General features: G+C 45.4%; 1 protein-coding gene across 2 annotated transcripts in view; it reads right to left on the reverse strand.

The window, feature by feature from the left end:
- ATP8A2 (ATPase phospholipid transporting 8A2) overlaps positions 1-25,876 on the reverse strand; it is a 402,437-nt gene that overhangs the window by 352,453 nt on the left and 24,108 nt on the right. For both annotated transcript variants that reach the window (XM_068984498.1, XM_068984497.1), the window contains exons 2-9: positions 15,974-16,073; positions 15,440-15,538; positions 14,594-14,639; positions 13,887-13,927; positions 9,901-9,974; positions 8,062-8,131; positions 6,689-6,816; positions 5,046-5,157 (exon numbers count right to left, since the gene is read on the reverse strand). In XM_068984498.1, the coding sequence (XP_068840599.1) occupies positions 5,046-5,157; positions 6,689-6,816; positions 8,062-8,131; positions 9,901-9,974; positions 13,887-13,927; positions 14,594-14,639; positions 15,440-15,538; positions 15,974-16,073 (670 nt within the window). The remainder of the gene's footprint in view (positions 1-5,045; positions 5,158-6,688; positions 6,817-8,061; positions 8,132-9,900; positions 9,975-13,886; positions 13,928-14,593; positions 14,640-15,439; positions 15,539-15,973; positions 16,074-25,876) is intronic.

Consider the following 25,876-nt stretch of genomic DNA (forward strand, 5'->3'; position numbering starts at 1 on the left):
GAGGCGACTCATTCCTACGTTCCATAGAGAATCTCAGACCACAGGAGGCTGAAACTTATCTGAATTCTATCCCCAAACCCAGGACTACTGTCACTATGGCTTTCTGTGAGGCTGGGGAGTCTAGGAGTCACAAAGCTAGTGATTTTGTAGTCTTATAAGAATCCAAACAGCATAGCACCATTTCCTTCATTATATACTCTTTTCTCCATTTCACTTTCAGTTCAGTTCAGTCGCTTAGTTGTGTCTGATTCTTTGCGACCCCACGGACTGCAGCACGCTAGGCTTCCCTATCCGTCACCAACTCCTGAAGCTTGTTCAAACTCATGTCCATTGAGTCGGTGATGCCATCCAACCATCTCATCTTCTGTCGTCCCCTTCTCCTCCTGCCTTCAATCTTTCCCAGCATCAGGGCCTTTTCCAACGAGTCAGCTCTTCACATCAGGAGGCCAAAGTATTGGAATTTCAGCTTCAACATCAGTCCTTCCAATGAATATTCAGGACTAATCTCCTTTAGGATGGACTGGTCTGATCTCCTTGCTGTCCAACGGACTCTCAAGAGTCTTCTCCAACACCACAGTTCAAAAGCATCAGTTCTTTGGACTCAGGTTTTTTTATAGTCCAACTCTCACATCCATACATGACTACTGGAAAAACCATAGCTTTGACTGATGGACCTTCATTGGCAAAGTAATGTCTCTGCTTTTTAATATGTTGTCTAGGTTTGTCAAAGCTTTTCTTCCAAGGAACAAGTGTCTTTCAATTTCATGGTTGCAGTCACCATCTGCAGTGATTCTGGAGCTTCATTTTGGTTTCACTTTATAGTTCACTAAATTATTCATCCTTTGAAGATTTTTTAAAAATTTTCCTCTGGAATCTAAATGGAAATCCATCAGTAAAGGCCAACTTATCAAATATCATCTCAAAGTTGACAGGGTTGACACATCACCTTTGGCCTCATGGCATGAGCCAGAAGACCCGTTTCAAGACTGCCTACCCCAATCTTTTAAAAGTTATTTTTAATAAACATTCATTGGAGATACAAGTAGCAAAAAATTTACAATAAACATTATTTCTGTGACTCTGTAAGTTTAATAACTTCTGGTCTCTCCCAGTGTTTGAATCCTGGCCAGTTAACTGGGTTAAGAGAAGCTGTGTTTCATTAAACACAAGAGCAACAACCCAAAACTTCCGGCTTCAGCCCATGCACTTAGGGGACACAAGATCTATGTGCTGACCCCCCTTCCCTAAGCATTTCTCCTTGTAGCGATGAGCCTATAATAATGCAAGTAGGAATCTGATTTAAGTTCCTCTCCAAAATTCTCAGAAAATACTGCTACTTCTGAGTGATGGAGTTCTAAATAGAAACAGGCCAAAACATCAGATTTTGCAAAATCTTAAATCAGGCCTGAACTTTACACGTTTGATTCCCTTCTAAGAAAACAGTCAGCAAGGCACTGGTCAGAACAAGGAGCCAGACTGCCTAGATTTGAATCCCAGCTCTCTCTTACTGGGAATATAACTTTGGTAACTTACTTAGGTTCTGCACCTGTGTCCTCATCTAGAAAATGGGAACAACAATTCATATTCTTCATAGCACTGTTGTGAGAAATCAGTGAGTTCATAAATGCAAGTTTCTTGGAACAATGGATGGGGCACTATTTGCTGTTATTAATGTGACGGTATCTCTTTCCCATTCAATCAATCAACAGAAACAGCAGACATTGAAATATTTTTTACCAGTAAGTACTCTCCACATGAAATGAGGGAACTCTGAAGAGTGAAAGCCATTGAGGTGAGGGTTGAAAAAAACAAAAAAGAAGAACCCTAAAGCAACAGTGTTTCCTCTCTCCGGTCAAGCAGCACAAGTACAGACGGGAAATGTTATTTCACAAACAGGATGGCTTCCAGCTACGTGTGTTGTATTATATTCCTTTCAAAAGCTCATTATCTTCACTTGTTGTTTTAGCCCTAAAGGCACAGCAACCGTAGCACAGCTGTTCCTGGGGCTTTCCATTATTCTGCACTTGAGCAGTCAACATGGAAGAAGCCTCACAAAGAGGCTTACCATATGCAGAGGCAAGGAAGGTGCCCTGCACACTCAGGGGACACAGACGTCATGAGTTCACGTAGTGTACCTTGTTCACTGAAGGGAGGGCAGAATCACTCTTGAGCGTCACTTAATTATCTCTTACACCTTAGTTAACAAAGTTGTATTACCAACACACGGTCTAGAGAAACAGCGCGCTTAGTCGCTCAGTCGTGTATGACTCTGTGATCCTACAGACTCTAGCCAGCCAGGCTCCTTTGTCCATGGGATTTTTTCGGGCAAGAACACTGGAGTGGGTTGTCATTTCCTTCTCCAGGGGATCTTCCCAACCCAGGGACAGAACACACATCTCCTGAGTCTCCTACATTGCAGGTGGGCTCTTTACCCACTGAGCCAGCAGGGAAGCCCAAGATTTCCATAGAGAAACAGTACTGCACCCTGAAAAAAGAACCACTCAGGGTACAAGGAATATTAGCGAGTGGTCACATTTGTAAAATGCACAACCTGAAAACTAGCCTCAGGGCCCTGCCCAAATCTGAGCCTCATGCTCTGTCACTTCATCATAAAGACGGAGGTGAAGTGTGGCCGCCAGAGCTTCCAGCTCTGGCCGCTGGCTGCTGATGCCGGGCTGGGGCAGGGTGAGGACCCTCCGCAGGTGGCAGGGCACTAAGCTATTCACAGAGATCAGGTCTTCCGCACAGCCGTTCCAAACCCACACACTTCACGTGTTCTGATCAGCGCTGGTGGACAGGTGAGGAACTGCAGGAAGGCTGGAGCAGGTGTATCCCAGGTAAGCACAAGTCTTCACCCACTCAGGAGCTGCCTCCCAGCACTCACCAGCTCCTCTCTCTGTGAGCTGCCATGGACCCCTCCTGCCCAGCACGCCCTCTGCAGCAACCCGCCTGCCTCCAACACCAGGACTGCCCTAGGCCCCAGGCCCTCCTCCCTGCCCCTGCCTCACCCACGCTTCCTGGGAGGTTCCCCCGGCAGAGGGGTCTCTGTGCCGACTCCCATGCTGCAGAAGACAGTGTTACTAAGCGTCTACTCAGGACCCCCAAATACTCTGACACTTTCTTCCTCCAGTGCTGTGTTTAAAACCCACATGTAACATTCCTGCATTAGCTACACCACCTTCTGCCCCTTCCCCCAGCAAGTCCACCAACTCTTGCCTCCCCCCACTCCCTGAGGACTCGAGCCACTGGCTTCGGCGTCCCTCTCTACCTGGCCCTCATCCTACAGTCACCAAATGCTGTGGTCCCTGCATCGTCCATCACTCCTCAATAGCCTCCGACAGCTTTCCTTTAGCATCTTACCCCCTGGGAATCAGGTCTGGGTCCCCCACTCCACAAACCCTCTGCCCCGGGAGGTCAAAGCCAAGTGCCCTGCACAGAGGCCTATCACTCATCAATCTTCCTCCACTTCAGTGAGTCTCAGCCCTTCTAATCCCCCCCGATCTCCCTCTCCTGTCTGCATTGCAGTGACCAGCTGGTGTCAACACTGGGCTATATCACTCCATTGGTCCTGCTGCTGCTGCTGCTAAATCACTTCAGTCGTGTCTGACTCCATGTGACCCCATAGACGGCAGCTCACCAGGCTCCCCCGTTCCTGGGATTCTCCAGGCAAGAACACTGGAGTGGGTTGCCATTTCCTTCTCTAATGCATGAAAGTGAAAAGTGAAAGTGAAGTCGCTCAGTTGTGTCCAAGTCTTCGCCACCCCAAGGACCGCAGCCCACCAGGCTTCTCCATCCATGGGATTTTCCAAGCAAGAGTACTGGAGTGGGGTGCCATCGCCTTCTCCACCATTGGTCCTAATCAATAGCTAACTCTCTCCTTCTATATCATTTGACCTTCAAGAGTGGACCAACACAACAGCCTCTGTTCTTCAATTCAACATCTAAAATGTGCTTCTTGGTATCTGGTCAAATGACACCTCCTAAGCTGGGCTGGTTGGCCTTCCATATGGACCTGGTGTGTGTGTGTGTGTGTGTGTGTGTGTGCGTGTGTGTGTGCGTGCATGCTCAGTCACGTCCAACTCTATGTGACCCCATGGACTGTAGTCCTCCAGGCTCCTCTGCCCACGGAATTTCCAGGCAAGAATACTGGAGCGGGTTGCCATCTCCTACTCCAAGGAATCTTCCCAGCTCAGGGACTGAATCCTCATCTCTTGTGTCTCCTGCATTGACAGGTGGATTCTTCACCACTGAGCCACCTGGAAAGTCCCCATGGACCCGTGACCCTCGGGAATGACCTGCATCACACAATCATCTCTCCACTCTGCAATCCCCATCACTCCTCGGTCTATCTAACTCTCTGGGGGGGAGGGGCAAGACTGGGCCTTTCACTTTTGTATCCACACAGCCTGCCACAAGACATGGTGCATGGTGGCCACTAAACACTTTTAAATCAAGGAATATCACCAAACATGTGCCTCGGACATTATACAAAAGGGCAGACAGGTTGAAAAGCCAATCCTGATGATAATAATAATCTTTAAAAAATGAACAGGGAGAGGAACAAAATCATTTTAGTACTTTTTCTCTTTGGTATAGGATACAAAGAACAAACATGATTTCAGAACTAACTGATTTTCAACTGCCTGCAATTCATTTAAATAAGACAGTTTCCTATAAAATCTCAATCAATCGTGCGAGAAGGAGAAGTAGAGAGAAAAATAAAGAAGTTAGAACAAATCCCCTGCCTTGAGTTTGAAGGCAAAAAAGGCGAGGACTGATTGTCCCATTAGATCCAGAAAATAAAGACGGTGGATATTTCAGGCAAGAGGTAACAAATACCTGATACAATAAAAGAAAACCAGGAAAAACCACCTGGGAACCAAAATAAAGGCCCCTCCTTTCCAAATTTAGGTTCACAGACAAAACTCGAGCCTCTTAAATGCAACATATGCATTTTCCACCCTCTGCTCCATTAAAAAAAAAAAAAAAAACAGGAAAAAAAAAGACTAAAATCGGCATTGTTTCTCAGCACAGAAATGTTTTACCTGCATGAGCTTGGTGTCATGTCCAGTGTAGACAACTATGCCGAAGCCCCATTGAGTGTTTCTAAGCTGTGTGCCTCTCAATAAGATCTGGTCCGGCCCAAGGGCAACAGGGCTAAAAACAAGAAACAATATTTATATTCAATGAGAGTTCAAAAAAAATGAGCATGAGCTTTCCCCTTAAACAAAAGCCCACAATAAATGAAGTGTTTCCTTTAGTCAAATTCAGACTACTTCACTGCGACACGGGGGCCATAAAGGTTACCGCTGGCTTAATCTACCCCAGAAGAGACCCACACAGAAAGGCTGACCTCATCAATTCATCAACACAGAAAAGGTTTCTTTATTTTTTTTTCCTTTAAAACATTAAGAGGAAGTATTGTCTCTTATAATTCTATTGCTGCTGCTGCTAAGTCACTTCAGTCGTGTCTGACTCTGTGCGACCCCATAGACGGCAGCTCACCAGGCTCCCCCGTCCCTGGGATCCTCTAGGCAAGAACACTGGAGTGGGTTGCCATCTCCTTCTCCAATGCATGAAAGTGAAAAGTGAAAGTGAAGTCACTCAGTCATGTCTAACTCTTAGCGACCCCATGGACTGCAGCCTACCAGACTCCTCCGTCCATGCGCTTTTCCAGGCAAGAGTACTGGAGTGGGGTGCCATTGCCTTCTCCGTATAACTCTATTAGGAAACTCGATATCCAAAAAGAAACTTGCTAAGATAACCAGAAGTTTATTCATTTGGGAAAGTCAGTTTACAGATTATAGGGCAAAAAAAAAAAAAAAACACCAAAGCTATAATATCAGATCTGTTAAAGATGACTTCATTAAATAAAAGCCTGAGTGAGAATTTAGAAATTTTAAAAGATAGTCTACAGAATTGCTCTGCGGACTGCATGAGACCAAGAGAGCTGTCACACTTAAGAGTTGTCAGAGTTATCTTAGGTTGATACCTATGGCTGGGTCCTTTCCCTTTGGGTCTGTTCAAATGTGAAGGTGGGGAGCGCTAGTAACAGGCATGATGATGAAAGATGAGCAGAAGAGAGACACTGCACCCCAACATGATGACAAAAAATGACTCAAATGATAAAGCAAATGCCAAGAGGACAAGGATGACAGAATACAGACGACAGGGCCATGAACATTCTAATGGGAGGACAGTTGTCCTTTCATTTAACTTGCTAAAAGCATAGACTACTTAGAAGCAAGCAAAAAGATAAATAAAAAGGATGTTTCTGTAATAACTGTTAGCCTTTATACACTTCAGACACCTCTCTTCTGCTTTTCTGCACAACTCTATGCACTCAAAACCAACGAGTCTTAAAAAAAAACCAAAAAACAAAAAAAGAACCAGCGAGGCTTTTACCTGATGGGTAATACACAGAGACAGACACACCAGGTGAGTTTTGTGAACCTCATTTCAGACCCTTGTGACATTTCCTTGCCAAAAATCAGGTCTTTCCTTAAATTCCAGGAAAGGCTTAAATTGATTTAAAATGGTGTTTCGAAAAAAGCTCAACATGGAGAAATCTGTTTTAAGACATTATGAAACCAGAAGACAAACTGATATTTCCCAAAGCTCCTACATATAATTCTTAAGTCACGTGAAGGATTAAAATAAAAACCACCAAGACAAGAGGAAGTGGTACCTTTTCCCATCCAAGTTCAAGTTCCCGGTGAAGTCGTAGAGGTGGCGATTGGGCCCTTCGCACTCTATGGTCCCAGACAACTTCATCAGCACCTCCCTCGTCTGCATGTCCGCAGTGTGACTCAAACCCTAAAACGTTCAACCCCCAAGAGGAAACTGAACACAACCTTCCAGGCTTAGGAACGACACTCAGCACCCCTACTGTTAACCCAAAGGGAAGACTAAATCGACTAAAATGGAATAGTTTTGGGGGAGGGGGGTCCTCAAACGTATCAACCCCTTAGGATGGGTCATAGGTGGCTTTGGCCCCAGCAACCGAATAGAAAAGGTTCAAAAAATTCAACAAAGCAGAAAGTCAAGACTCTACTACTATGCTGACACATCCTGTCCAACTCTTTGAGACCCCACAGACGGCAGCACACCAGGCTGCCCTGTCCTTCATTGTCTCCCAGAGTTTGCTCAAACTCATGTCCATTGATCGGTGATGCTATCCAACCATCTCATCCTCTGTCGTCCCCTTTTCTTCCTGCCTTCAATCTTTCCCAGCATCAAGGTCTTTTCCACTGAGTCAGCTTTTCGCGTCAGGTGGCCAAGTACTGGAGCTTCCGTATGATAATTAGCACACCAAAACACCTTACAGAAAGCATCCTTCATTAGCAGTATCCTGACATGACCATAAACACAGCATAAAGGACCCCTTTAATACACTGTGATGTGTAATGCCCTGTAACTCTTCTCTAAAGAGAAAAATAAAATGTCTAAGCCAAATATCTAACACAGAAATGAAAACTATGTGGACAGAATCATCAAATTCCTCTTGGTACCGCAGAAAACTGAAGTGTCAAAATGAATCATTGTTAGTTGAAGCTTAAAACTTTTCTAGTAAAGACTAATCTCCATTCAAGAATTAAAATATGTGGTAAGAATAACTTTATTTAAGGCATGGACATTTTTGTACACTGGAAATCTAATATACTACTCCTAGAATTAGAATCTCCATGAAAACAACAAAGTCCAGTGAGGCACCCGGAGCCCATCTGGGTCCTCTGTCCACTGCACGTGCAGCCCACTGCCTCTCCCAGAATCCCTTTCCAGCCACCTGAACATGTGGAGAGTCCAGTGAGATATAAGCCAAGACATGGCTCCCTGCGTGGCCTGCGCTCTAATGAAGCCCACTTTTTCTAGTTTTGTCATCACTCCCAAGGAATCCCTCTCCTAACCGTGCTCTTCCCACGGATCCTATCAGGGTGAAGGCATAACCTTTTGTGACTGAACGTTTTGTTTACTCTGGAAACAGCACCGACGGTTAACCTGTAGGAAGCGCCTTTACAATCTGCGCTCCGTGTCGCTGCAAGTGGTAAAGGGCCACGTTACCTGACGTATTTTAAGGTTCGTCTCCCCGTCCAGATTGGCTGTTTCAACGTAACACATTGCCTGAGGTTCACTAAGGAGAGAGAAAACAAAACGGCCAAGTTGAGTAAGCTCCACTCCGGCACGTCACAGCTGACGGAGCCTCCACCACGGAAACTCTGCTGGCGGACCCTCACAGGGGTGTCAGAATCGACCGCCGCAGGAGCAGCGACTGACCGGGCAGACAGATGGGCACTCTAGTCCAGCGATCCGCCCACAAGGGCCGCACACGACGGCACCTGACCTCACGTGGGCAGAAGTAACAGAGGAGGAACCGAAGGGAACAGGCACGTGATGGGAAGTATACAAGATGTCCCAGCTAAGACCGGCCCAGTGGGCTCAGGGACCCTGAAAGTCGGAGGCCGGCTTGCTCTTGACCACAAGAGCTGCCCGCCCACAAGAGCCGCACACGCGGCTTCTGAACGAGATCGCTGCCGGAGGAGCTGAGAAATCATGGCAGGGGATTGCAGGCCTTTTCCTTCTACGGTTTTTACAATGTCTACAGGCAAATTTTTACTCAAAACACCTAGTTTCAAGGACAGAGAATTCAAAGAAGAAACATAAGCATGGCAGAGACTACGCCCCGAGTTCAGATATTCAGATCTGGGCAGCAGAGTTCCGGGTTAAGAGAACAGATTCTATGACCAGCAGCCAAGTACGGTCTCCTGGCACTGCCCTTCCTGGCGTTGTGACCTCAGTCAGCTGTCCCATCTCTCTGCATCCCATGATTTCTCATGGACCAAGCAGGGATGTCTAGGGTTGCTGGGAAGGTTAGATGGGCTAACGTGCTCAGCAGGTGGCTTGGCGCACACACCAGCAAGCACAGGGGTGACGTGACGTCTGCTCAGACACGCTGCCTTCAAACCAGGCTTTCTGAGGGTCACATCCAATCCTCATAACCCAAACCATCAAGTGATCAACGTTTTACTATTTCTGAGTTTCTTGGTTACTGATCATTAGGGACAAACATGAGCCCTGCCCCAGCGTATACAGTGCTTTTCCTGCTCTACAGGGCTGGGGTGCTTTTATTAAGCTTCTTATCTCAAGGAGAAAATTCATGCTAAGGCTTAAAATATGACAAAATGAGTGATCCGGTCCCATAAAAGAAAGTCTGTCTGCACTCAAATTACACACACCCAGTGTGACAGCTGATTCCCAGCAGCACATCGATACAGCATCTAGTTTAACCTTGAGCTCAAGTTCAAGTGTATTCTTATCCTGATTTGGGCTTTTCTTCTCTGATAGATGTTTTTGTGTCATCCAGGGGAAAGTCAAGGACTCAGATGTCTATCACTTATGCCCCTTGGTGATGACATCTCCATGACACAAATTACCTAGAAAACAAGGCAATGATGCTTGGACAGAAAGGGGGCAAAATATGGGCCATCTGCAAGTCACATGGACACTGAGAAATGCCTGTGGTCTCTGAACCTCCAGTGAATGGAGGCCTGGATTCTGGGGAAGGCTGCTGGGCCAGACCCTCCATCAGAGCTGGTCCTCAAGTTTCAGAGACTCTGTGACCTCGATGCTACTCAACACATCACTCCACTGCTCTGAAATGTTTCCCTACCAATGAGGAATAGCCCAGAACAGCCACGAGATGAAAATGAGTCAAAAAACAGAAAAGTTCAGGAAAAAGTACAATGTGAAGGCAGGACAACGCAAAGGGGTAAAAGGAGGAGAGTGGGAGGGGGTGGTGACCCGGAGATGGACAGAAGGTGACCGGAGTCCTCTCCAGGCACCAGGGGACACTCTACTGTTCTCAACACCGACTTCAAAGCCGTGCCCACGAGCCCACCTGACCTGGAGGAGAGCAGGACCACGTCTGCTGGAAGGTACTGCCCGTTGACGACTTTGACGATGTCTCCCACGGCCACCTAGAACCCGGGGACAAGGACACAGACCCATGAGAGACAAGAAAGCGCAAAGTGGTTAAACATCTGGAGGAAAAATTGCTGTGTAACTGTGCCGTGATGTTCAAGGCAGAGAAGCTCAAATTCTTCTCCTCGACAAGAGTAAGAACATTTCAATACAGACGAATGGTAATACTGTCTTTTCACAATGATGCTGAACACAGGGGCAGGAGAAGAGAGATGAGTCACAATGATCAAGGTGTCACTTTCTCACAGCTATTCATCCACTTACAAACACACGCATGTCCATCCCCATGGCTGTGGACAGCAGGACGAGTGGCCAAGTGCACAGATCCAGAGCCTGTCTGGATCAATCCCCCTTCCCCAGGGCCACCCCTTCCCCGTGCGTGTAAACATTTGATGTTCATATCCAATTTAAAGGCGAAGGAAAGGCAAATAATTAAAGGAGATCCCATAATGAAGTCAAAGACGACACATACCTATTTCGACAACCAGCACTAGCAGAAGTACTTACAAAAACTGAAAACGTTTTCTTAATGTAAAAACATTTTATGTGAATTGTTTAATTACACAGAAGAAAATCAGAAGCAATTAGTTAAGGCAAAAACTAGAAAGGAAAATTACTCATGTTTTCAAAAGAAAAAAGGCCATGAATTTTTTTTTTTTTTAGTTCAAAGTGGGAGGACAGGGAAATTATGGCTTTCTCTTGTCTTTGCTAATGGGGTAGAAATGCTTCTTAGATTAAAAAAAAAGTACTAAAAAGTTTCTTATATATGAGAAACTACTTACTTGGAATTTCATTTGAAAATAGCTTTCTATCTTGTGTCCTTATGTGCAGTTGTCCCTTACGTGTGTAAGACTACCTAGAGGAAGGTTTCTTAAGGAGGGAGAGAGCCCCCCAATGGTCCCTGAATCCCCTCTTGCCTCACAGGGCTGCTCATAGTTCTGAATAAGCGCAGGGGAAAAAAGAGCCAGGGTCACGGAGACTTCCCTGAAGCTGCTGCTGCAGCTGAAGAACTAGGACAGCCGACTCCAGCTTCCAAGTCTCAGGCTCGAGTCACGGTGCTTGCGGACCTGAGAGGCAGCCAGCTCCCCAGGCCTGACTTCTCGCCCCACACATCACCCCAACCTCTCATCACCTGTCCTCTCACACCTTCTCAGCCTCACTGAGCAGCTCTGAGGATGCACTGGCTCTCCATCCACCTCTAATTTCGCCCAGTTAGCTCTTCACTGCCGGAGAAGGCAATGGCACCCCACTCCAGTACTCTTGCCTGGAAAATCCCATGGATGGAGGAGCCTGGTGGGCTACAGTCCATGGGGTCGCTAACAGTCAGACATGACTGAGCGACTTCACTTTCACTTTTCACTTTCATGCATTGGAGAAGGAAATGGCAACTCACTCCAGTGTTCTTGCCTGGAGAATCCCAGGGACGGGGGAGCCTGGTGGGCTGCCATCTATGGGGTTGCACAGAGTCAGACACGACTGAAGCGACTTAGCAGCAGCAGCAGCTCTTCACTGGAACATCTGTGAAGCAAGCCTTTCCTGACCTGAACCAGTGGGTCCAGACCAGATATCCCTCCCTGACGGCCCCAGGGCAACTGAGGCAGGCCCCGCCCCAGGGCTCAGTGTCCATACAGCATCCTGTTTACCTGCTCATCACTTCCACTACACCTGTGATTCAGGAGTGGGATTCCCGGACCAACACCATCAACCTCACCAAGGAACTCTTAAAAATGCAAATTCTGAGGCCCCAGCCTGGTGTTGCTGGGTCTGAGAGAGGAGTTCAACACATCACTGGACCAGGCAACTGGGGTGGCAGCTGAAGCCTGACCACTTAAAACCCCTCCAGGGGCAGGTGCCAGGCTTAATTCTTATCTGCATTTCAGCTCCTAAGACTGCCTCTGGTCCATGCTCTTCATGCTTCATGCTAAGTTGCTTCAGTCGTATTTGACTCTGTGCAACCCCATGGACTGTAGCCTGCCAGGCTTCTCTGTCCACGGGATTCTCCAGGTAAGAATACTGGAATGGGTTGCCATGCCCTCCTCCAGGGGATCTTCCCTACCCAGAGATCAAACCCAGTCTGTTATGTCTAACCTGCACTGGCAGACAGGTTCTTTACTACTAGCAGCACCTGGGAAGCTTGGTCCATGCTAAGAGATCCAATTAAATAAGCACAATGCATTTTTAACTGAAATAAAAATGCATGTGGCAAAGCATATAACAGGTATTTGTTTTGTTTTGTTTTTTTCTCCTCTCTCAGCAAACGTGTGTGGGAAACAGGAACGAGATTTAGGAATCTGAATCCATTCGCTCCTAGATCCAAAATTCTGAGCTCATCACTCCAATTTCAAGCCGTGCCGGGAGATCCCAAATTCAAATAATTCTCCACTCTGGCCAGGATGACTGCCTTTCCGGGGAGGCGGCAGGGAGTGGCAGCAGGGACTTTAGGGAGAGAAAAGCCATTCCTCAATGTCTGGGAGGTTTTCTCTAGTACTGGGAGCACTGCCACCCTCTGCAGAGGCAAGAATTTCCAACCACTTGACCAAGGGCCATCCCACTTCGAAATGAGATCCAAGTGAGATCAGTCAGTATTTACAATACAGGACCTCTGAGTGTCTATCAGGTTAAGGTGCTATCATGTAACTCTGCTGCTGCTGCTGCTGCTAAGTCACTTCAGTCGTGTCCGACTCTGTGCGACCCCACAGACGGCAGCTCACCAGGCTCCCCCGTCCCTGGGATTCTCCAGGCAAGAACACTGGAGTGGGTTGCCGTTTCCTTCTCCAATGCATGAAAGTGAAAAGTGAAAGTGAAGTCGCTCAGTCATGTCTGACTGTTAGCGACCCCATGGACTGCAGCCCACCAGGCTCCTCCATCCATGGGATTTTCCAGGCAAGAGCACTGGAGTGGGCTGCCATTACCGGGGGCTTAATGTAAGCCAATAACAGAGTTAAAAGAAAAGAACTACAATGAAGGCTGCATTACCACATCTCGGGCATCCTGAAGACTCACAAGGTTATAGAGACATTTTGAAATATTGCTTATTAAATGCTTAGCAAGAGAAACTATTATAAGTCACCCTTCTAAAACACAGTCTTCTGAAATGAAGATAGTCAGCTTTGCATCTTGGAATCATGAGTCACACTCCAAGAACATCTTGTGACCGTTAAGCTCCAGTCACAACAGACACTCCCTGAAAAAGCCAACTTTAGTAGACATGAAACACCCAGATGGCACAGCAGATCCTTTCTCAGTCTTCAGTTTATCGCTAGCAACAACCGAATCACCAGGCCGTTCTCAAGCCCTGCCAACTCCAACCTCCAGGCATGTGGATGCAAAGCCTTCTTGCTCTTGTAAAGCTAAAAGCATCAACAACTCTCAGCCTCAGGACCAACACAAGATGATTCCAAACCCCGACTCCATCATTTCAGATTTAGTGCTAATCAGACCCAAACTCTTTCCACCAAAAAGGTCAGAAGTGAGAATCTCAAACGTTAAAAAAAAAAAAAAAAAAGAAAACCTTAAAAAAATTGAACTGACACTAAGATAGCAACAGAAGACCAGAGGAAAATGTTTCTTGAACTGGATTTAGGAACTAGAAAATGCTGTGAATTTTCAGAAACATCCATCAAGAGCAATGAATTTGCCAGCTCTGAGCCGACATGCGAGAACACCTAGAAGATCCAGGAACAAAGGATACACACGCCCGTTCTAGGGAAGTCTCAGGGGAAGCCACACTGCCACACTTACCTGAAATGGACATGGCTTGTGTCTTAACACAAACTGGATTCCAAAATCTACAGTAACAATTAATTACAAGTCTCCAAGGCAGTACTTTCTGGCATATCTGCCATCACAATATTGTAACTATCCTCCAATTAAAATACATAAATTTAAAAAATAAAATCAGTCTTTACCTCTTTCCACACAATGGTTTGCCACATACCATTCCTTAACACTGACAAAGAAAAACAAAACAATGTATTGGTTAATACCGATGATAATCAGAATAAGAGCAGCTTTCCAAACTCCAAAAGGCTCCTTTTAAAATTCCACTGATTAAGTCCAATACACCATGTCCTTAGACATAAAGGTGTAACACCACCACTCCCCGAAACAGAGCCCCATCAAGATACTTACATACCATATATACAGCAATGCACGCACATAAATACATGTGTATGCAAGGAAGTTACATCTATGCATATTTAGTCCATATGAAGTAAAGGACATCACTGTGCTGCTACAAGATTTTACCAAAACACATATGCACCCCCTGATAACACAGAGCTACTGTTCTAGAAATGCTAGAATAAGTTTTCAGAGGTAGGGAGCAATTGCAAAGCCAGAGTATGAATGCTTTGACTTTTTATGGACATAAAGTATGTCTCGCTCCTGAAAACTACCATCTTTTCTTAAATTCTGCACAAATCCTGTTCAAATCTTAACTACTAGGACGCACCTTCTGTTGGACTTGTCTGTCATTTTGCTATTTTTAATGTATTTTATAGATTACTTCCCTCAATTTCTCTCAACACCGTTAACTATCAATTTAAAATTCCTTAAATACAAGTCTTGTTCTTAAGTTTTCTAGCAGAAAAAGTGAGCCAGCCTGGAATCTTACCTATGGTTTTCTTTTTGTTAACTGCATTGTCTGCCTTATGTCGCTTCTGTTACAGAAAGAAAAAAAGAGATTAGTTTCAAAAGTTCCAAATGAATAACTGAAACAGCCAACAATAAGACTGGGCAAAAACAGGGCAAAGAAGGCAACTGGCAGGAACACTAATGTCCTAAAATTCAGTTCGATGGTCAAGGTCACTCACTAAATTTCAGAGGCTAACACAGTAACAATAGATGAGATTTAAATGCTTATATTTTGGCTATTGCAAGGAACAAGCACTTTGAAGTATAAACTTCTTACTCCTAGATTGTTGTAGATTGAACAAGAAGAATTATTCTACATGATTACCAACAAACAACTGAGTTCATTTTAGTGATAAAGAACTTTATGGATAAAGTACCTTGGCTTTGATTTACATTGCATTTATTCACTTATCTATTTCCAGGAAAATGTGTGTGCACGTAAGAGAGAGAGGGGGAGACAGACAGAGAGGAAGGGGAGAAGAGAGAACCTGAGAAGAAGACAGAAAACAGAGGAGAGTATGAGCCAGTGAACCTGGAGACACTGAGACAAGGATGAGAGGGAGAAGAGTCTAGTAAAAATAACCTCAGGGCTGCTGCTCTAGACAACCTGACATCAGTAAACACAGACTGAACTATTTCTGTCTCACTGTAGGGGTTTTTCTGACTTTGTGTGTGCACATTTTCTCCCCCAAAATACCATCACAAGCCTTGAGAGGCTGGTTAGCCTACAGACGAATTTTTCTGTCTTAAAAGACCCCAAAGCAACAAATAAGTTGTAAGCTACAGTCAATACAATGTTGTTATTATCCAAAAGCAAAAAACTTACAAAATCTTCTACAATCTCTTTGATGCCTGCGATTGTTAAAATAATGATCAATGGCACCAGGGTGGTGTATCTTCCTGTTGGAGATACATCTGGAATTTGCTGTAAGATAAAGAGACCAAAAGTAGGGACTGGGCACATTAAAATCCTCTCCATGAAAAAGAAAATACAGTACTCACTCCTCACTCTTCTGTAGTTCTATCCATTCCTGTTGCAAAGTGATTACCTTATTTTAAAAACTAGCTAAGTATGTTACATGTCTTTAAAATTCTACCCGACATCTCTGTGTTTGGAACAAAAACAGGGTTAAAGTGGGACCCCACCATCATGTTTCAACGCCTCTTTTCACAACTGCAATTCCCTTAAGCAAACACCTAAAGAACTCTACCTTTGTGCAAATATTAAATTCATGCAAACAGTGACTGGATGAAGGAGGCAAACTTCATCAAGTATGACAACACTTTCTCAGTTAAGTGGCCTTTCAGCAAGAACTTATTTTGCATGCAATTAAAGCTATGAATTTTATATAAACCTCACCTGTAATAAGGCAATGAAGAGGAAGAAGGCATTGGCAGCTCTCCTGATCTGCTCGTACAAGAATCGAGGTAGAAACGTCACCACGCTGTACTTAGCCGTACTGTCAGGGCAAAGGACAACACTCCTATCAGGTATAGACAGAAATTCTAAACAATGAAAACAAAGATTCCAAAATAACACAAGTAACTGTAAGAACAAAATATTTCAAAACTCAGGATAAGAACATTGCTGTGCTGGCCTGCTCCTATGAAGCTTCATCATGTCAAAAGACACCTTTCCTAAGAAAATCTTCTAATGTGATCTTGGCTTTCAAACGTTGATGGATGTGTGTTTGGTTATTGCCACACGGTGTAAGCAGGGACATGAACCTACCTTCTGGGAGCCTCGGGCTGTGAACAGAGTGAGCGTGCAAATGATGTTTTTAAAGATAAAGACATGTGTCAAAGATCACAAAACAGAAAGAGGCACACATTCCCAACGCAGTAAGATATGAACACAAAGAGGTGAAGCATCAACTGAGAAACTCACAGTCCAGGGAGAATTATCACCCTGGAATTGGTGGTGCACTAGAATTCTCATCACACAGTTACTGATTCGATGCAGAAAGTCAACTCTGCCAAGCATGGTAACAGGTGCATGGTTGGCCGTTTAATGCACCTCTCTGGGCACTCACCACAGACACTTTACCCCACTTCCACACACCCTTCGCTCAGACACGTTCATCCACATTCCAGCTTCCACAGCCAACGTGCTGTGCTTCCATGTGGTGTCTCCAGGACTAAAGGGTCCTACCCATCTTACCCTCCCATGAAGTCTGGTCCAATTTGACGGCTCCTCCCCCAAGTCACAGTGTGGTGTTTACACCTCCGTTTCATAGTCTCTGCTTTGCTTTGTATTATATTTACCTACTCCCAGAACAGACTCTGGGAATAATAAGATTATTTACCTTATGAAAAAAAAAAGAAATAACAAACCCAAAATGGAGTCACTTGTGCTCAGCCCACATCTCCAAACCAAGACTCAATGCCAGATGTTACAGATGAGTTTCAGCCTCTCTCAGGAATGTATTCTCAACCAGTCTGGAATCACCTGCTGAGCACTCGGGAGGTAATCTGCCTGACAGACCCCCATGGCGTCCCCCCAAAGGAAGGTGACCTTGTCCCCAACAACCTATTCTTTGCTCGCAGCCTCTTTGCCTGCTCCTATCTGCTTATAAAAGTCTTCCACTTTGCCCAGCTCTTCAGAGCTCCTTTCTATGTGCTCAATGGAATGCTGCCCAACTCATGAATCATTGAATAAAGCCAATATGATCTTTAAAATTTACTCACGTGAATTTTTTTTTAACAACTTCGACTTCATATATTCCTGGCACATAGCAGATAATCAATGAACCGTGAAATAATGAAAAGGCCTGAACTGGAGATCTGAGGGATAAAATGAACCATGTCTCCTTTAGCTGCTCAAAGGCTCATCCATAAAAGTACCTGCCTGGGTCCTAGCTCACCTTCTGAAGCCAACTCTTATCTGAGGTACAGTCTCGAGAGATTTTCTAGGTTTAAAATACACTGATGCTGAAGCTGAAACTCCAGTACTTTGGCCACCTGATGCGAAGAACTGACTCATTAGAAAAGATCCTGATGCTGGGAAAGATTGAAGGCAGGAGGAGAAGGGAACAACAAGGATGAGATGGTTGGATGGCATCACCGACTTGATGGACATGAGTCTGAGCAAGTTCCAGGAGTTGGTGCTGGACAGGGAAGCCTGGCGTGCTGCAGTCCATGGGGTCACAAAGAGTCAGACATGGATGAATTGAACTGCAAATACACCTCAGTTAGAAGCACCAGACAGAAGAGCCAAGAGCTCAGAAGATAGGCCACCTGAAGCACAGGTACTCCCCAAAGGCCTGAGAGTGACCAGACCTGGGAGGGCAGAAGGAAACGCGAAACAGATAACTCAAGCAGCACAGCAGCCAGAGGCCACCCAATGGAGCTGAGAAGCCACTCCGTGGACCATCTGTGGCCACTGCCTCAGGCAAGAACAACAGCGACAGCCTGGGGTTTCATCACACGGTGATTACCGGCATCCTTGAGTTATCTTTAGCCTTCTTCTGCGTAAGGTGCCATGATTTTGTGCTTCATCACAAGAAACATATACTTGGTCTTCATCCCAGTTTCTGGCACAGAGCTCCCAAAACCCTGGGGACTGCCACAGTGTTGAGAGAGAGATAAAGGTATCTTTAGTCACCTCAATGAGGTGACTCATGGAAAGCCCCTAGGATGCTGGCTGGTTGCCAGAGGAACCAACCACATGATCGGAGGGTTGGAAATTTCAGTCCTGCCCCCTCCTAAGAGAGACGAGGGGCTGGAGATTGATTTCAATCACCAACAGCCAATGACTCAATGATTCACTCAACTGTGTGTTTGCCATGAAGCCTCCGTAAGAACCCAGAAGGACAGGCTTTGGAGAGCTGGAGGCCTGAGGGAAGATCTGATGTAGCGATTCGAGCCTGTACACCATCTGCTGGCAGAATTCCTTCTTCCTCAGTGAGGTGACTCTGTTCATCAATGCTGTCAGCTGATCTGACAAGGTCCACCTACATTACCGTGGGTAACCTGCTTTATTCACAGCCCATCAATTTAAATGTAAACCTCATCCAAAAGGCACCTCGAAAGAAACATCTAGAGACATGTTTGGCCAGATATTCAGGTGCTGTGGCCCAGCCAAAATGACATGGGAGGTTAACTATCGCATGCATATCCTGATTTAGTGAGGCCTCCCTGGTGGCTCAGACGGTTAAGAATCTGCCTGCAATGCAGGTGACCCGGGTTCCATCCTGGGTCAGGAAGAGCCACTGGAGAAGGGAAAGGCAACCCACTTCAGTGTTCGTGCCTGGAGAATCCCATGGACAGAGGAGCCTGGTGGCTTACAGTCCATGGGGTCACAGAGAGTCAGACATGACTGAGCGACTAACTTCCTGATTCAGTGGGTCTGACGTGGGTCTCAGATTTTGCATTTCTAACAAGCTCCCAGGTGAGACCAGAGCTGCTGGTCTGAGGACCACAGTTTGTGTGGCAGCTACCCCTGAGGAGGTAGATGTATTCAAATCTCACATTTGAGTTCAGTCAGTCCAGCTGAACATTACATGATGCAACGGGATGGGAGATCTTTACCATCATGGCCCCAGGCGAAGAACACGTACAGGATGACCTGGGGGAAGGAAGAGCTTCCCAGCAGAAGAGTCTGTCCACCGGGTGAGCTCACTGACCCCGCCACGTCCCCCCTCAGTCTGCAGGTGGCAGCACGCCTGAGAGCCTGGCCTGGCAGCGGCTCCCAGAGAATCTCAGGCACTGAGAGAGTCCGCAGGGCCTGGGGCATGGGGAGAGATGCCCAGGAGGAAACAGAACCGGACCCTGTGGTTCAGTCCATCTAAACACCTGACAAACCAGTGTCTCCTGAAATCGGGTGACATGGAGAATGACCAGGGGCTTGACAAATATCCACCCATCCATCCATCCATCCATCCACAGGTATGTCCTGAGCCCCATCTATGTACCAGGAACTGGGCCAGGCACTGTGGGAAACTGGAGGGTCACAAAAGCATAGTCTCAAGGGAATTGCATTCTAGAGGAGAGTGAGATTTAAAAACCAATGCATGGCAGGATAGATGGTGATGAATACCATGGAGGAAAACAGACCAGGGATGGAGGGCGGGGGAACAGGTTGCTTTCAGTGCTGATAAGGGACCATGTCGCTGAGAAGGTGACCTGTGAGCAAAGGCCGCTCTGAGGACCTGACTCAGTTGGCTACATGTGCGGTGGACACACGCCTTGAGGAAACTCTCACAATCTGGCAAGTGTGGGAAACAACCCATCAGAAAATAGGGCCTGGAGAAATGTGGATCAGGGGCTCCCCATCCATCACAAGTCACAAGCACTTACAGAATCTGACCTCCAGAAGGCAGCCCCAGGACCAACCCTGAAATGATGTCTGAGTGCGAATTTTCAGCTGGAAGAAAAATTCAAGTTGATTTCCAAAGGCAAATCTAAAAATTCAACAGCTGCTCAAAGTGTAACTTCCCCGGATAACAAGCCTCCAGAAACCCAAGAACCAAACTAGCTTATACTCTACGTGTGAACAGTAAACACACACTGGGCTGTTTTCCTTCTCTGGCCCCACACAAATAAACTTCTTGCATGAGCCTAATGTACCCGAACTGTTCAACGTTTACTGGAAGAGCAGGAACCTGTTTAAACCCCTTCACCCCTGTGAGCTGGCCAGGGGCTCTAACACCCTTTTCTGGTACCCTCCACTCTCCCCAGCTCCCTGCAGGAGACCTTCCACCTTTCTGCTCTCACATACTCAATGAGAAAGAAGTTCCAAATTACCAGAGGAAGAAGACATGTCCTCAGACAGTCATTCATGTCCTCACAAACAGCTTCCTTCATTTACCCCTTCATTCATTTATTCCATTTATTTCAGCTTCATTCATTTATTCCAATTATTCCATGGAATGGTCTATGGGATGCTCCAGGCCAGAATACCGGAGTGGGTAGCTGTTCCTTTCTCCAGGGGATCTTCCCTACCCAAGGATCGAACCCAGGTCTCCCGCATTGCAGGCAGATTCTTTACCAGATGAGCCACCAGGGAAGCCCAATAATACTGGAGTGGGTAGCCTATCCCTTCTCCAGCAGATCTCCCAACCCAGGAATCAAACCAGGGTCTCCTGCATTGTAGGCGGATTCTTTACCAGCTGAGCTACCAGGAAGGCCCTATTTACCCCTTCAGTTCAGTTCAGTTCAGTCGCTCAGTCGTGTCCGACTCTATGCAACCCCATGAATTTACCCCTTGAGAGTCCATTATTCTCTAACCCAGACCACCCTATGCAAAGCCCCCAGGAGCCCCCCTGCCACTCTCATTGACACCTGGCCTCACCACACACCTAGGACTCACCCGGAGGACATGCCCAATGGACGGCCAAGCCCACCGTCCTCTCCCCTGGCTGGGACTCCTGATGTCTTGTCAACCATCCCTCCCAAATTATACTCTGGAAATCTCAAATGCAAAAGTCCCTCTTAATCACCAGTGCCCATCCACATGAATATAAGACCACCTCCCTAGAAAGTTTTACCTCATTTTACTAAATTACTAAAATTTTACCAGTTGCACATCAGAGGTTAATAAACTCATTTCAAAATGTTGACATGCTTATTTTCAACACTTCTCTGATTTTTTTGGTCTATAGCTGGGAAACAAGTACTAAATACTGCCTGGCCTCATTGCCTGGACCAGAATGTAGTCATGAGACCAGCAGCACTATTAGTGCTATAATTATTTATAGCCTTTATTATAGATCATGCCAGCTGAAAGATCAGCCTAATCTTTATAACACACATCCAGTGAGAAAAATGGGTTGAATTTTAATCAGCTTATAAGTATACCTTTGAAAATTAGATACCTTCATAATTCCTATTAAACAGTATGAGAGTCTTGTTCCTTTCACATTCCTAATTTGGTTTTCTTTACTGAATACATTATTCAATGAATGGCTTTGGCCATAAAGCAATTTATTTTGCATAGAAACATGGGCTGAGAAGAAGATAACAGAGAGAAGATAGCATCTTGAGCACAGTACTTGCTGCCAAGCAAGTCTTTCAGTGCAGAAAACTCTTAGGTAAGCATTTTCAAAGGTCGGACTTTAGATACTGATGGCTAACATCTTTAAACGCAGCACCATGTAAGAGTAGGTTAGATTCATCTGCTTTAGAAGAAAACGTGTGAACTTTCTGATGTAAAATCAAATGGAAAGGAGTTCTGAGACTTATTCAATTTTGCATCACAAATCTCCTAAGGATCCTTTTCCATGAGAATTCTCATCTTTGGTTAAAAAAAAAAAAAAAACCCACCAGATACTTATGAAACTATCTGTCTTGAAGGCAGATAAGCACAGAAGTGGTCACAGTTGAGGCCCGATCCTATCACTGGGCCACAGAAAGAAAGCAATACGGGTCAGTCCACTGAATTACAACACCCTTGGCCCGTTGTTCAGAATTCAGTATATTCCTTTCAAACCCAGGGCAACAAGCCCTCTCAGAAGGGAAGGATTAAGGCTGCCCTAGATGTCAAACAAGGTGTGACCTGACTCTGAAATTAAGTTATAAAAACAGAAGCATCCAAGTCCACCGTGGGTGTCTATGCCCTCAGTCAAGGGGGCAGTGGTGCTGCAGGGCACGAGGGGAGGGCACGGCGGCTAGCCCAAGAGGCCACTTCCTGGTGGGCAGAGTCTGGGAGCTCCAACAGGGAGCGGTGCCTACCTGGGGGCCAGGAAGAGGTGGGATCAGGGTGCAGGACTCACACACAAACCTCACTCAGGCCGGGTGTAAAGCAAGTCTGTCTGTCCTTTATCACTGTGTGTGTGTATGTGTGTGTGCACGTGTGTGCATGCACGCACTCAGTCACGTCCAACTCTTGGTGGCCCCATGGACTGCAGCCCGCCAGGCTCCTCTCTCAATGGGATTCTCCAGGCAAGAATACTGGAGTGGGTTACCATGCCCTCCTCCGGGGGATTTTCCCAACCCAGGGATCAAACCTGCACTTCTTTCGTCTCCTGTATTGCAGGCAAATTCTTTACTGAGCCACCTGAAACTAGTTTATTTTTGTCAATTTTTCACATAATTGCCAAACTTAATCCAAATGTTCAGTTTTAGTGACAGATTTCCTTTTGGGTTCTGTGCAATTTCTTACATGCAGGATGAGCTAAGGATACACCTGGACTTTCCAGAAGTGAACACATCTATGGAGGTGACTGCCTGAGATTTAACACAGAGACATGAGGGATGTCAAGTCTCCATGAGTGGATTTGAGAGCAACAACGGCCCAGTCTCAAGGGGACCTGGCTTCTGACATCCAACTGTGAAATGGACACACACATGTTACACTTCTGCCTACTCAGGCACCATTAAAATAGTAGGAAAGAATGCCATGTGTTTAAAATCGAGGAATGAAATTATCGATTTGATTTTTTTTCCCCTGAAATAGACTCCTTTCTGCTTCTGGCAAAAAAAAAAAGACATCTACTGTCCTCTAAGATGCCTTCTGAAAACGAGCCGTGATTTGAGAGGGATCTACAGAGGGACTGTGGCCTCCTGGTCCCAAAGATCAACCCAGAGAGAACACACCAAGAAAGACTGCAATTTCAATGAGGCAAAATTAAAGAGAATATTAACAGCAGCAAAGGAAAGGCAACAAGTTACATACAAGGCAACTCCCATAAGGTGATCAGGTGACTTTTCAGCAGAAACTCTGCAGGCCAGAGGGAGTGACACAATATACTTAAGGGATGAAACCTACAACCAAGACTACTCAATCCAACAAGGCTGAATTCGGATTTGATGGAGAAATCAGAAGTTTTACAGACAAGCAACAGCAAGGAGAGTTCAGCACCAAACTAACTTTTAAAAAAATTGTAAAAGGAACTTTTCTAAGCAGAAAAGACCACAACTAGAAATATGAAAGTCACCAAAGAAAAAATTATTAGTAAAGGCAAATATGAAGTTGAAGTGCCAATACTTTGGCCACCTGATGCAAAGAGCCAACTCACTGGAAAAGACCCTGATGCTGGGCAAGATTGAAGGCAGGAGGAGAAGGGGACAACAGACGATGAGATGTTGGATGACATCACTGACTCAATGGACATGAGTTTGAGCAAACTCCAGGAGAGAGTGAAGGACAAGGAAAGGAAGTCTGGCATGCTGCAGTCCATGAGGTCACAAAGAGTCAGACATGACTGAACAACAACAACAAAAAGAAAGTGCACCATAAAGGTAATAAATCAGCCATATGTAAAGCTGGTAGGAAGGCTAACTCAGCAGTGGCCACAGGACTGGAAAAGGTCAGTTTTCACTCCAATTCCAAAGAAAGGCAATGCCAAAGAATGCTCAAACACCACACAATTGTACTCATCTCACATGCTAGTAAAGTAATGCTCAAAATTCTCCAAGCCAGGCTTCAGTAATACGTGAACCGCGAACTTCCTGATGTTCAAGCTGGTTTTAGAAAAGGCAGAGGAACCAGAGATCAAATTGCCAACATCCGCTGGGTCATCGAAAAGGCAAGAGAGTTCCAGAAAAACATCTATTTCTGCTTTATTGACCATGCCAAAGCCTTTGACTGTGTGGATCACAATAAACTGTGGAAAATTCTGAGAGAGATTGGAATACCAGACCACCTGACCTGCCTCTTGAGGAACCTATATGCAGGTCAGGAAGCAACAGTTAGAACTGGACATGGAATGACAGACTGGTTCCAAATAGGAAGAGGAGTATGTCAAGCCTGTATATTGTCACCCTGCTTATTTAACTTATATGCAGAGTACATCATGAGAAACACTGGACTGGAAGAAACACAAGCTGGAATCAAGATTGCCACGAGAAATATCAATAACCTCAGATATGCAGATGACACCACCCTTATGGCAGAAAGTGAAGAGGAGCTAAAAAGCCTCTTGGTGAAAGTGGAAGTGGAGAGTGAAAAAGTTGGCTTAAAGCTCAACATTCAGAAAACGAAGATCATGGCATCCGGTCCCATCACTTCATGGGAAATAGATGTGGAAACAGTGTCACTTTATTTTGGGGGGCTCCAAAATCACTGCAGATGGTGATTGCAGCCATGAAATTATAAGATGCTTACTCCTTGGAAGGAAAGTTATGACCAACCTAGAGAGTATATTCAAAAGCAGAGACATTACTTTGCCGACTAAGGTCCATCTAGTCAAGGCTATGGTTTTTCCTGTGGTCATGTATGGATGTGAGAGTTGGACTGTGAAGAAGAAGGCTGAGTGCTGAAGAATTGATGCGTTTGAACTGTGGTGTTGGAGAAGACTCTTGAGAGTCCCTTGGACTGCAAGGAGATCCAACTAGTCCATTCTGAAGGAGATCAGCCCTGGGATTTCTTTGGAAGGAATGATGCTAAAGCTGAAGCTCCAGTACTTTGGCCACCTCATGCGAAGAGTTGACTCATTGGAAAAGACTGATGCTGGGAGGGATTGGGGGCAGGAGGAGAAGGGGCCGACCGAGGATGAGATGGCTGGATGGCATCACTGACTCAATGGACGTGAGTCTGAGTGAACTTCGGGAGTTGGTGATGGACAGGGAGGCCTGGCGTGCTGCGATTTATGGGGTTGCAAAGAGTCAGACACGACTGAGCGACTGAACTGAACTGAACTGAACTGAGGAAGGTTAAAAATATTAGTAGTAATGTCTATATCCACGATAATTATTAAGGAATACACAGAAAGATGTAAAATATGTTGTCAAAACAGTTCACCTTAAACAGTATTACACATCAGTTATATCTCAGTACAGATGGAAGAAAAAATGAAAACACTTTAAATATAAGGTACAGTGAGAGGCTGAAAACTATAAATATATAATGTTCTGATGGAAAAAATAAGAGTTGATGTGCTAAAAAAAAAATTCCAGTAGAAAAATAACCCAGGAAAGGTAAGTTGCATTAGAAAAGAGACGAGTGTGATACACTACTTCACTAATCCATCCCAAAGCAAATGAGTTAAATATCCAACTACAAGAGAGTTCAGAGAGATCTCTTCTAACTCTAGTTCAGAAACATGGTGGAAACCACCAGAAGAATTAAAAACACTGGTTGCCCTTGGTGAAGTAGAATGGGAGAGATGAGGCTGGAGGTACTGATTTTCCTGCTAAGCTTCTACAGCATTCAAACTTTTAACTACCTTCATGTACTGTTTTATTAATAAACATTTTAAATAAGAATAGTACCCAGATGTAACTGTCAAGGGACTATCGGTTCTTCTGTTTTAAGCTAATTTCAGGAATGGTCGCATATAAGGAGCTGCTTATTAGAACATGAAATCAGACTGAAGACCTAAGT

Source organism: Capricornis sumatraensis, chromosome 12 (assembly GCF_032405125.1).
Source record: "Capricornis sumatraensis isolate serow.1 chromosome 12, serow.2, whole genome shotgun sequence".
NCBI lineage: Eukaryota > Metazoa > Chordata > Mammalia > Artiodactyla > Bovidae > Capricornis > Capricornis sumatraensis.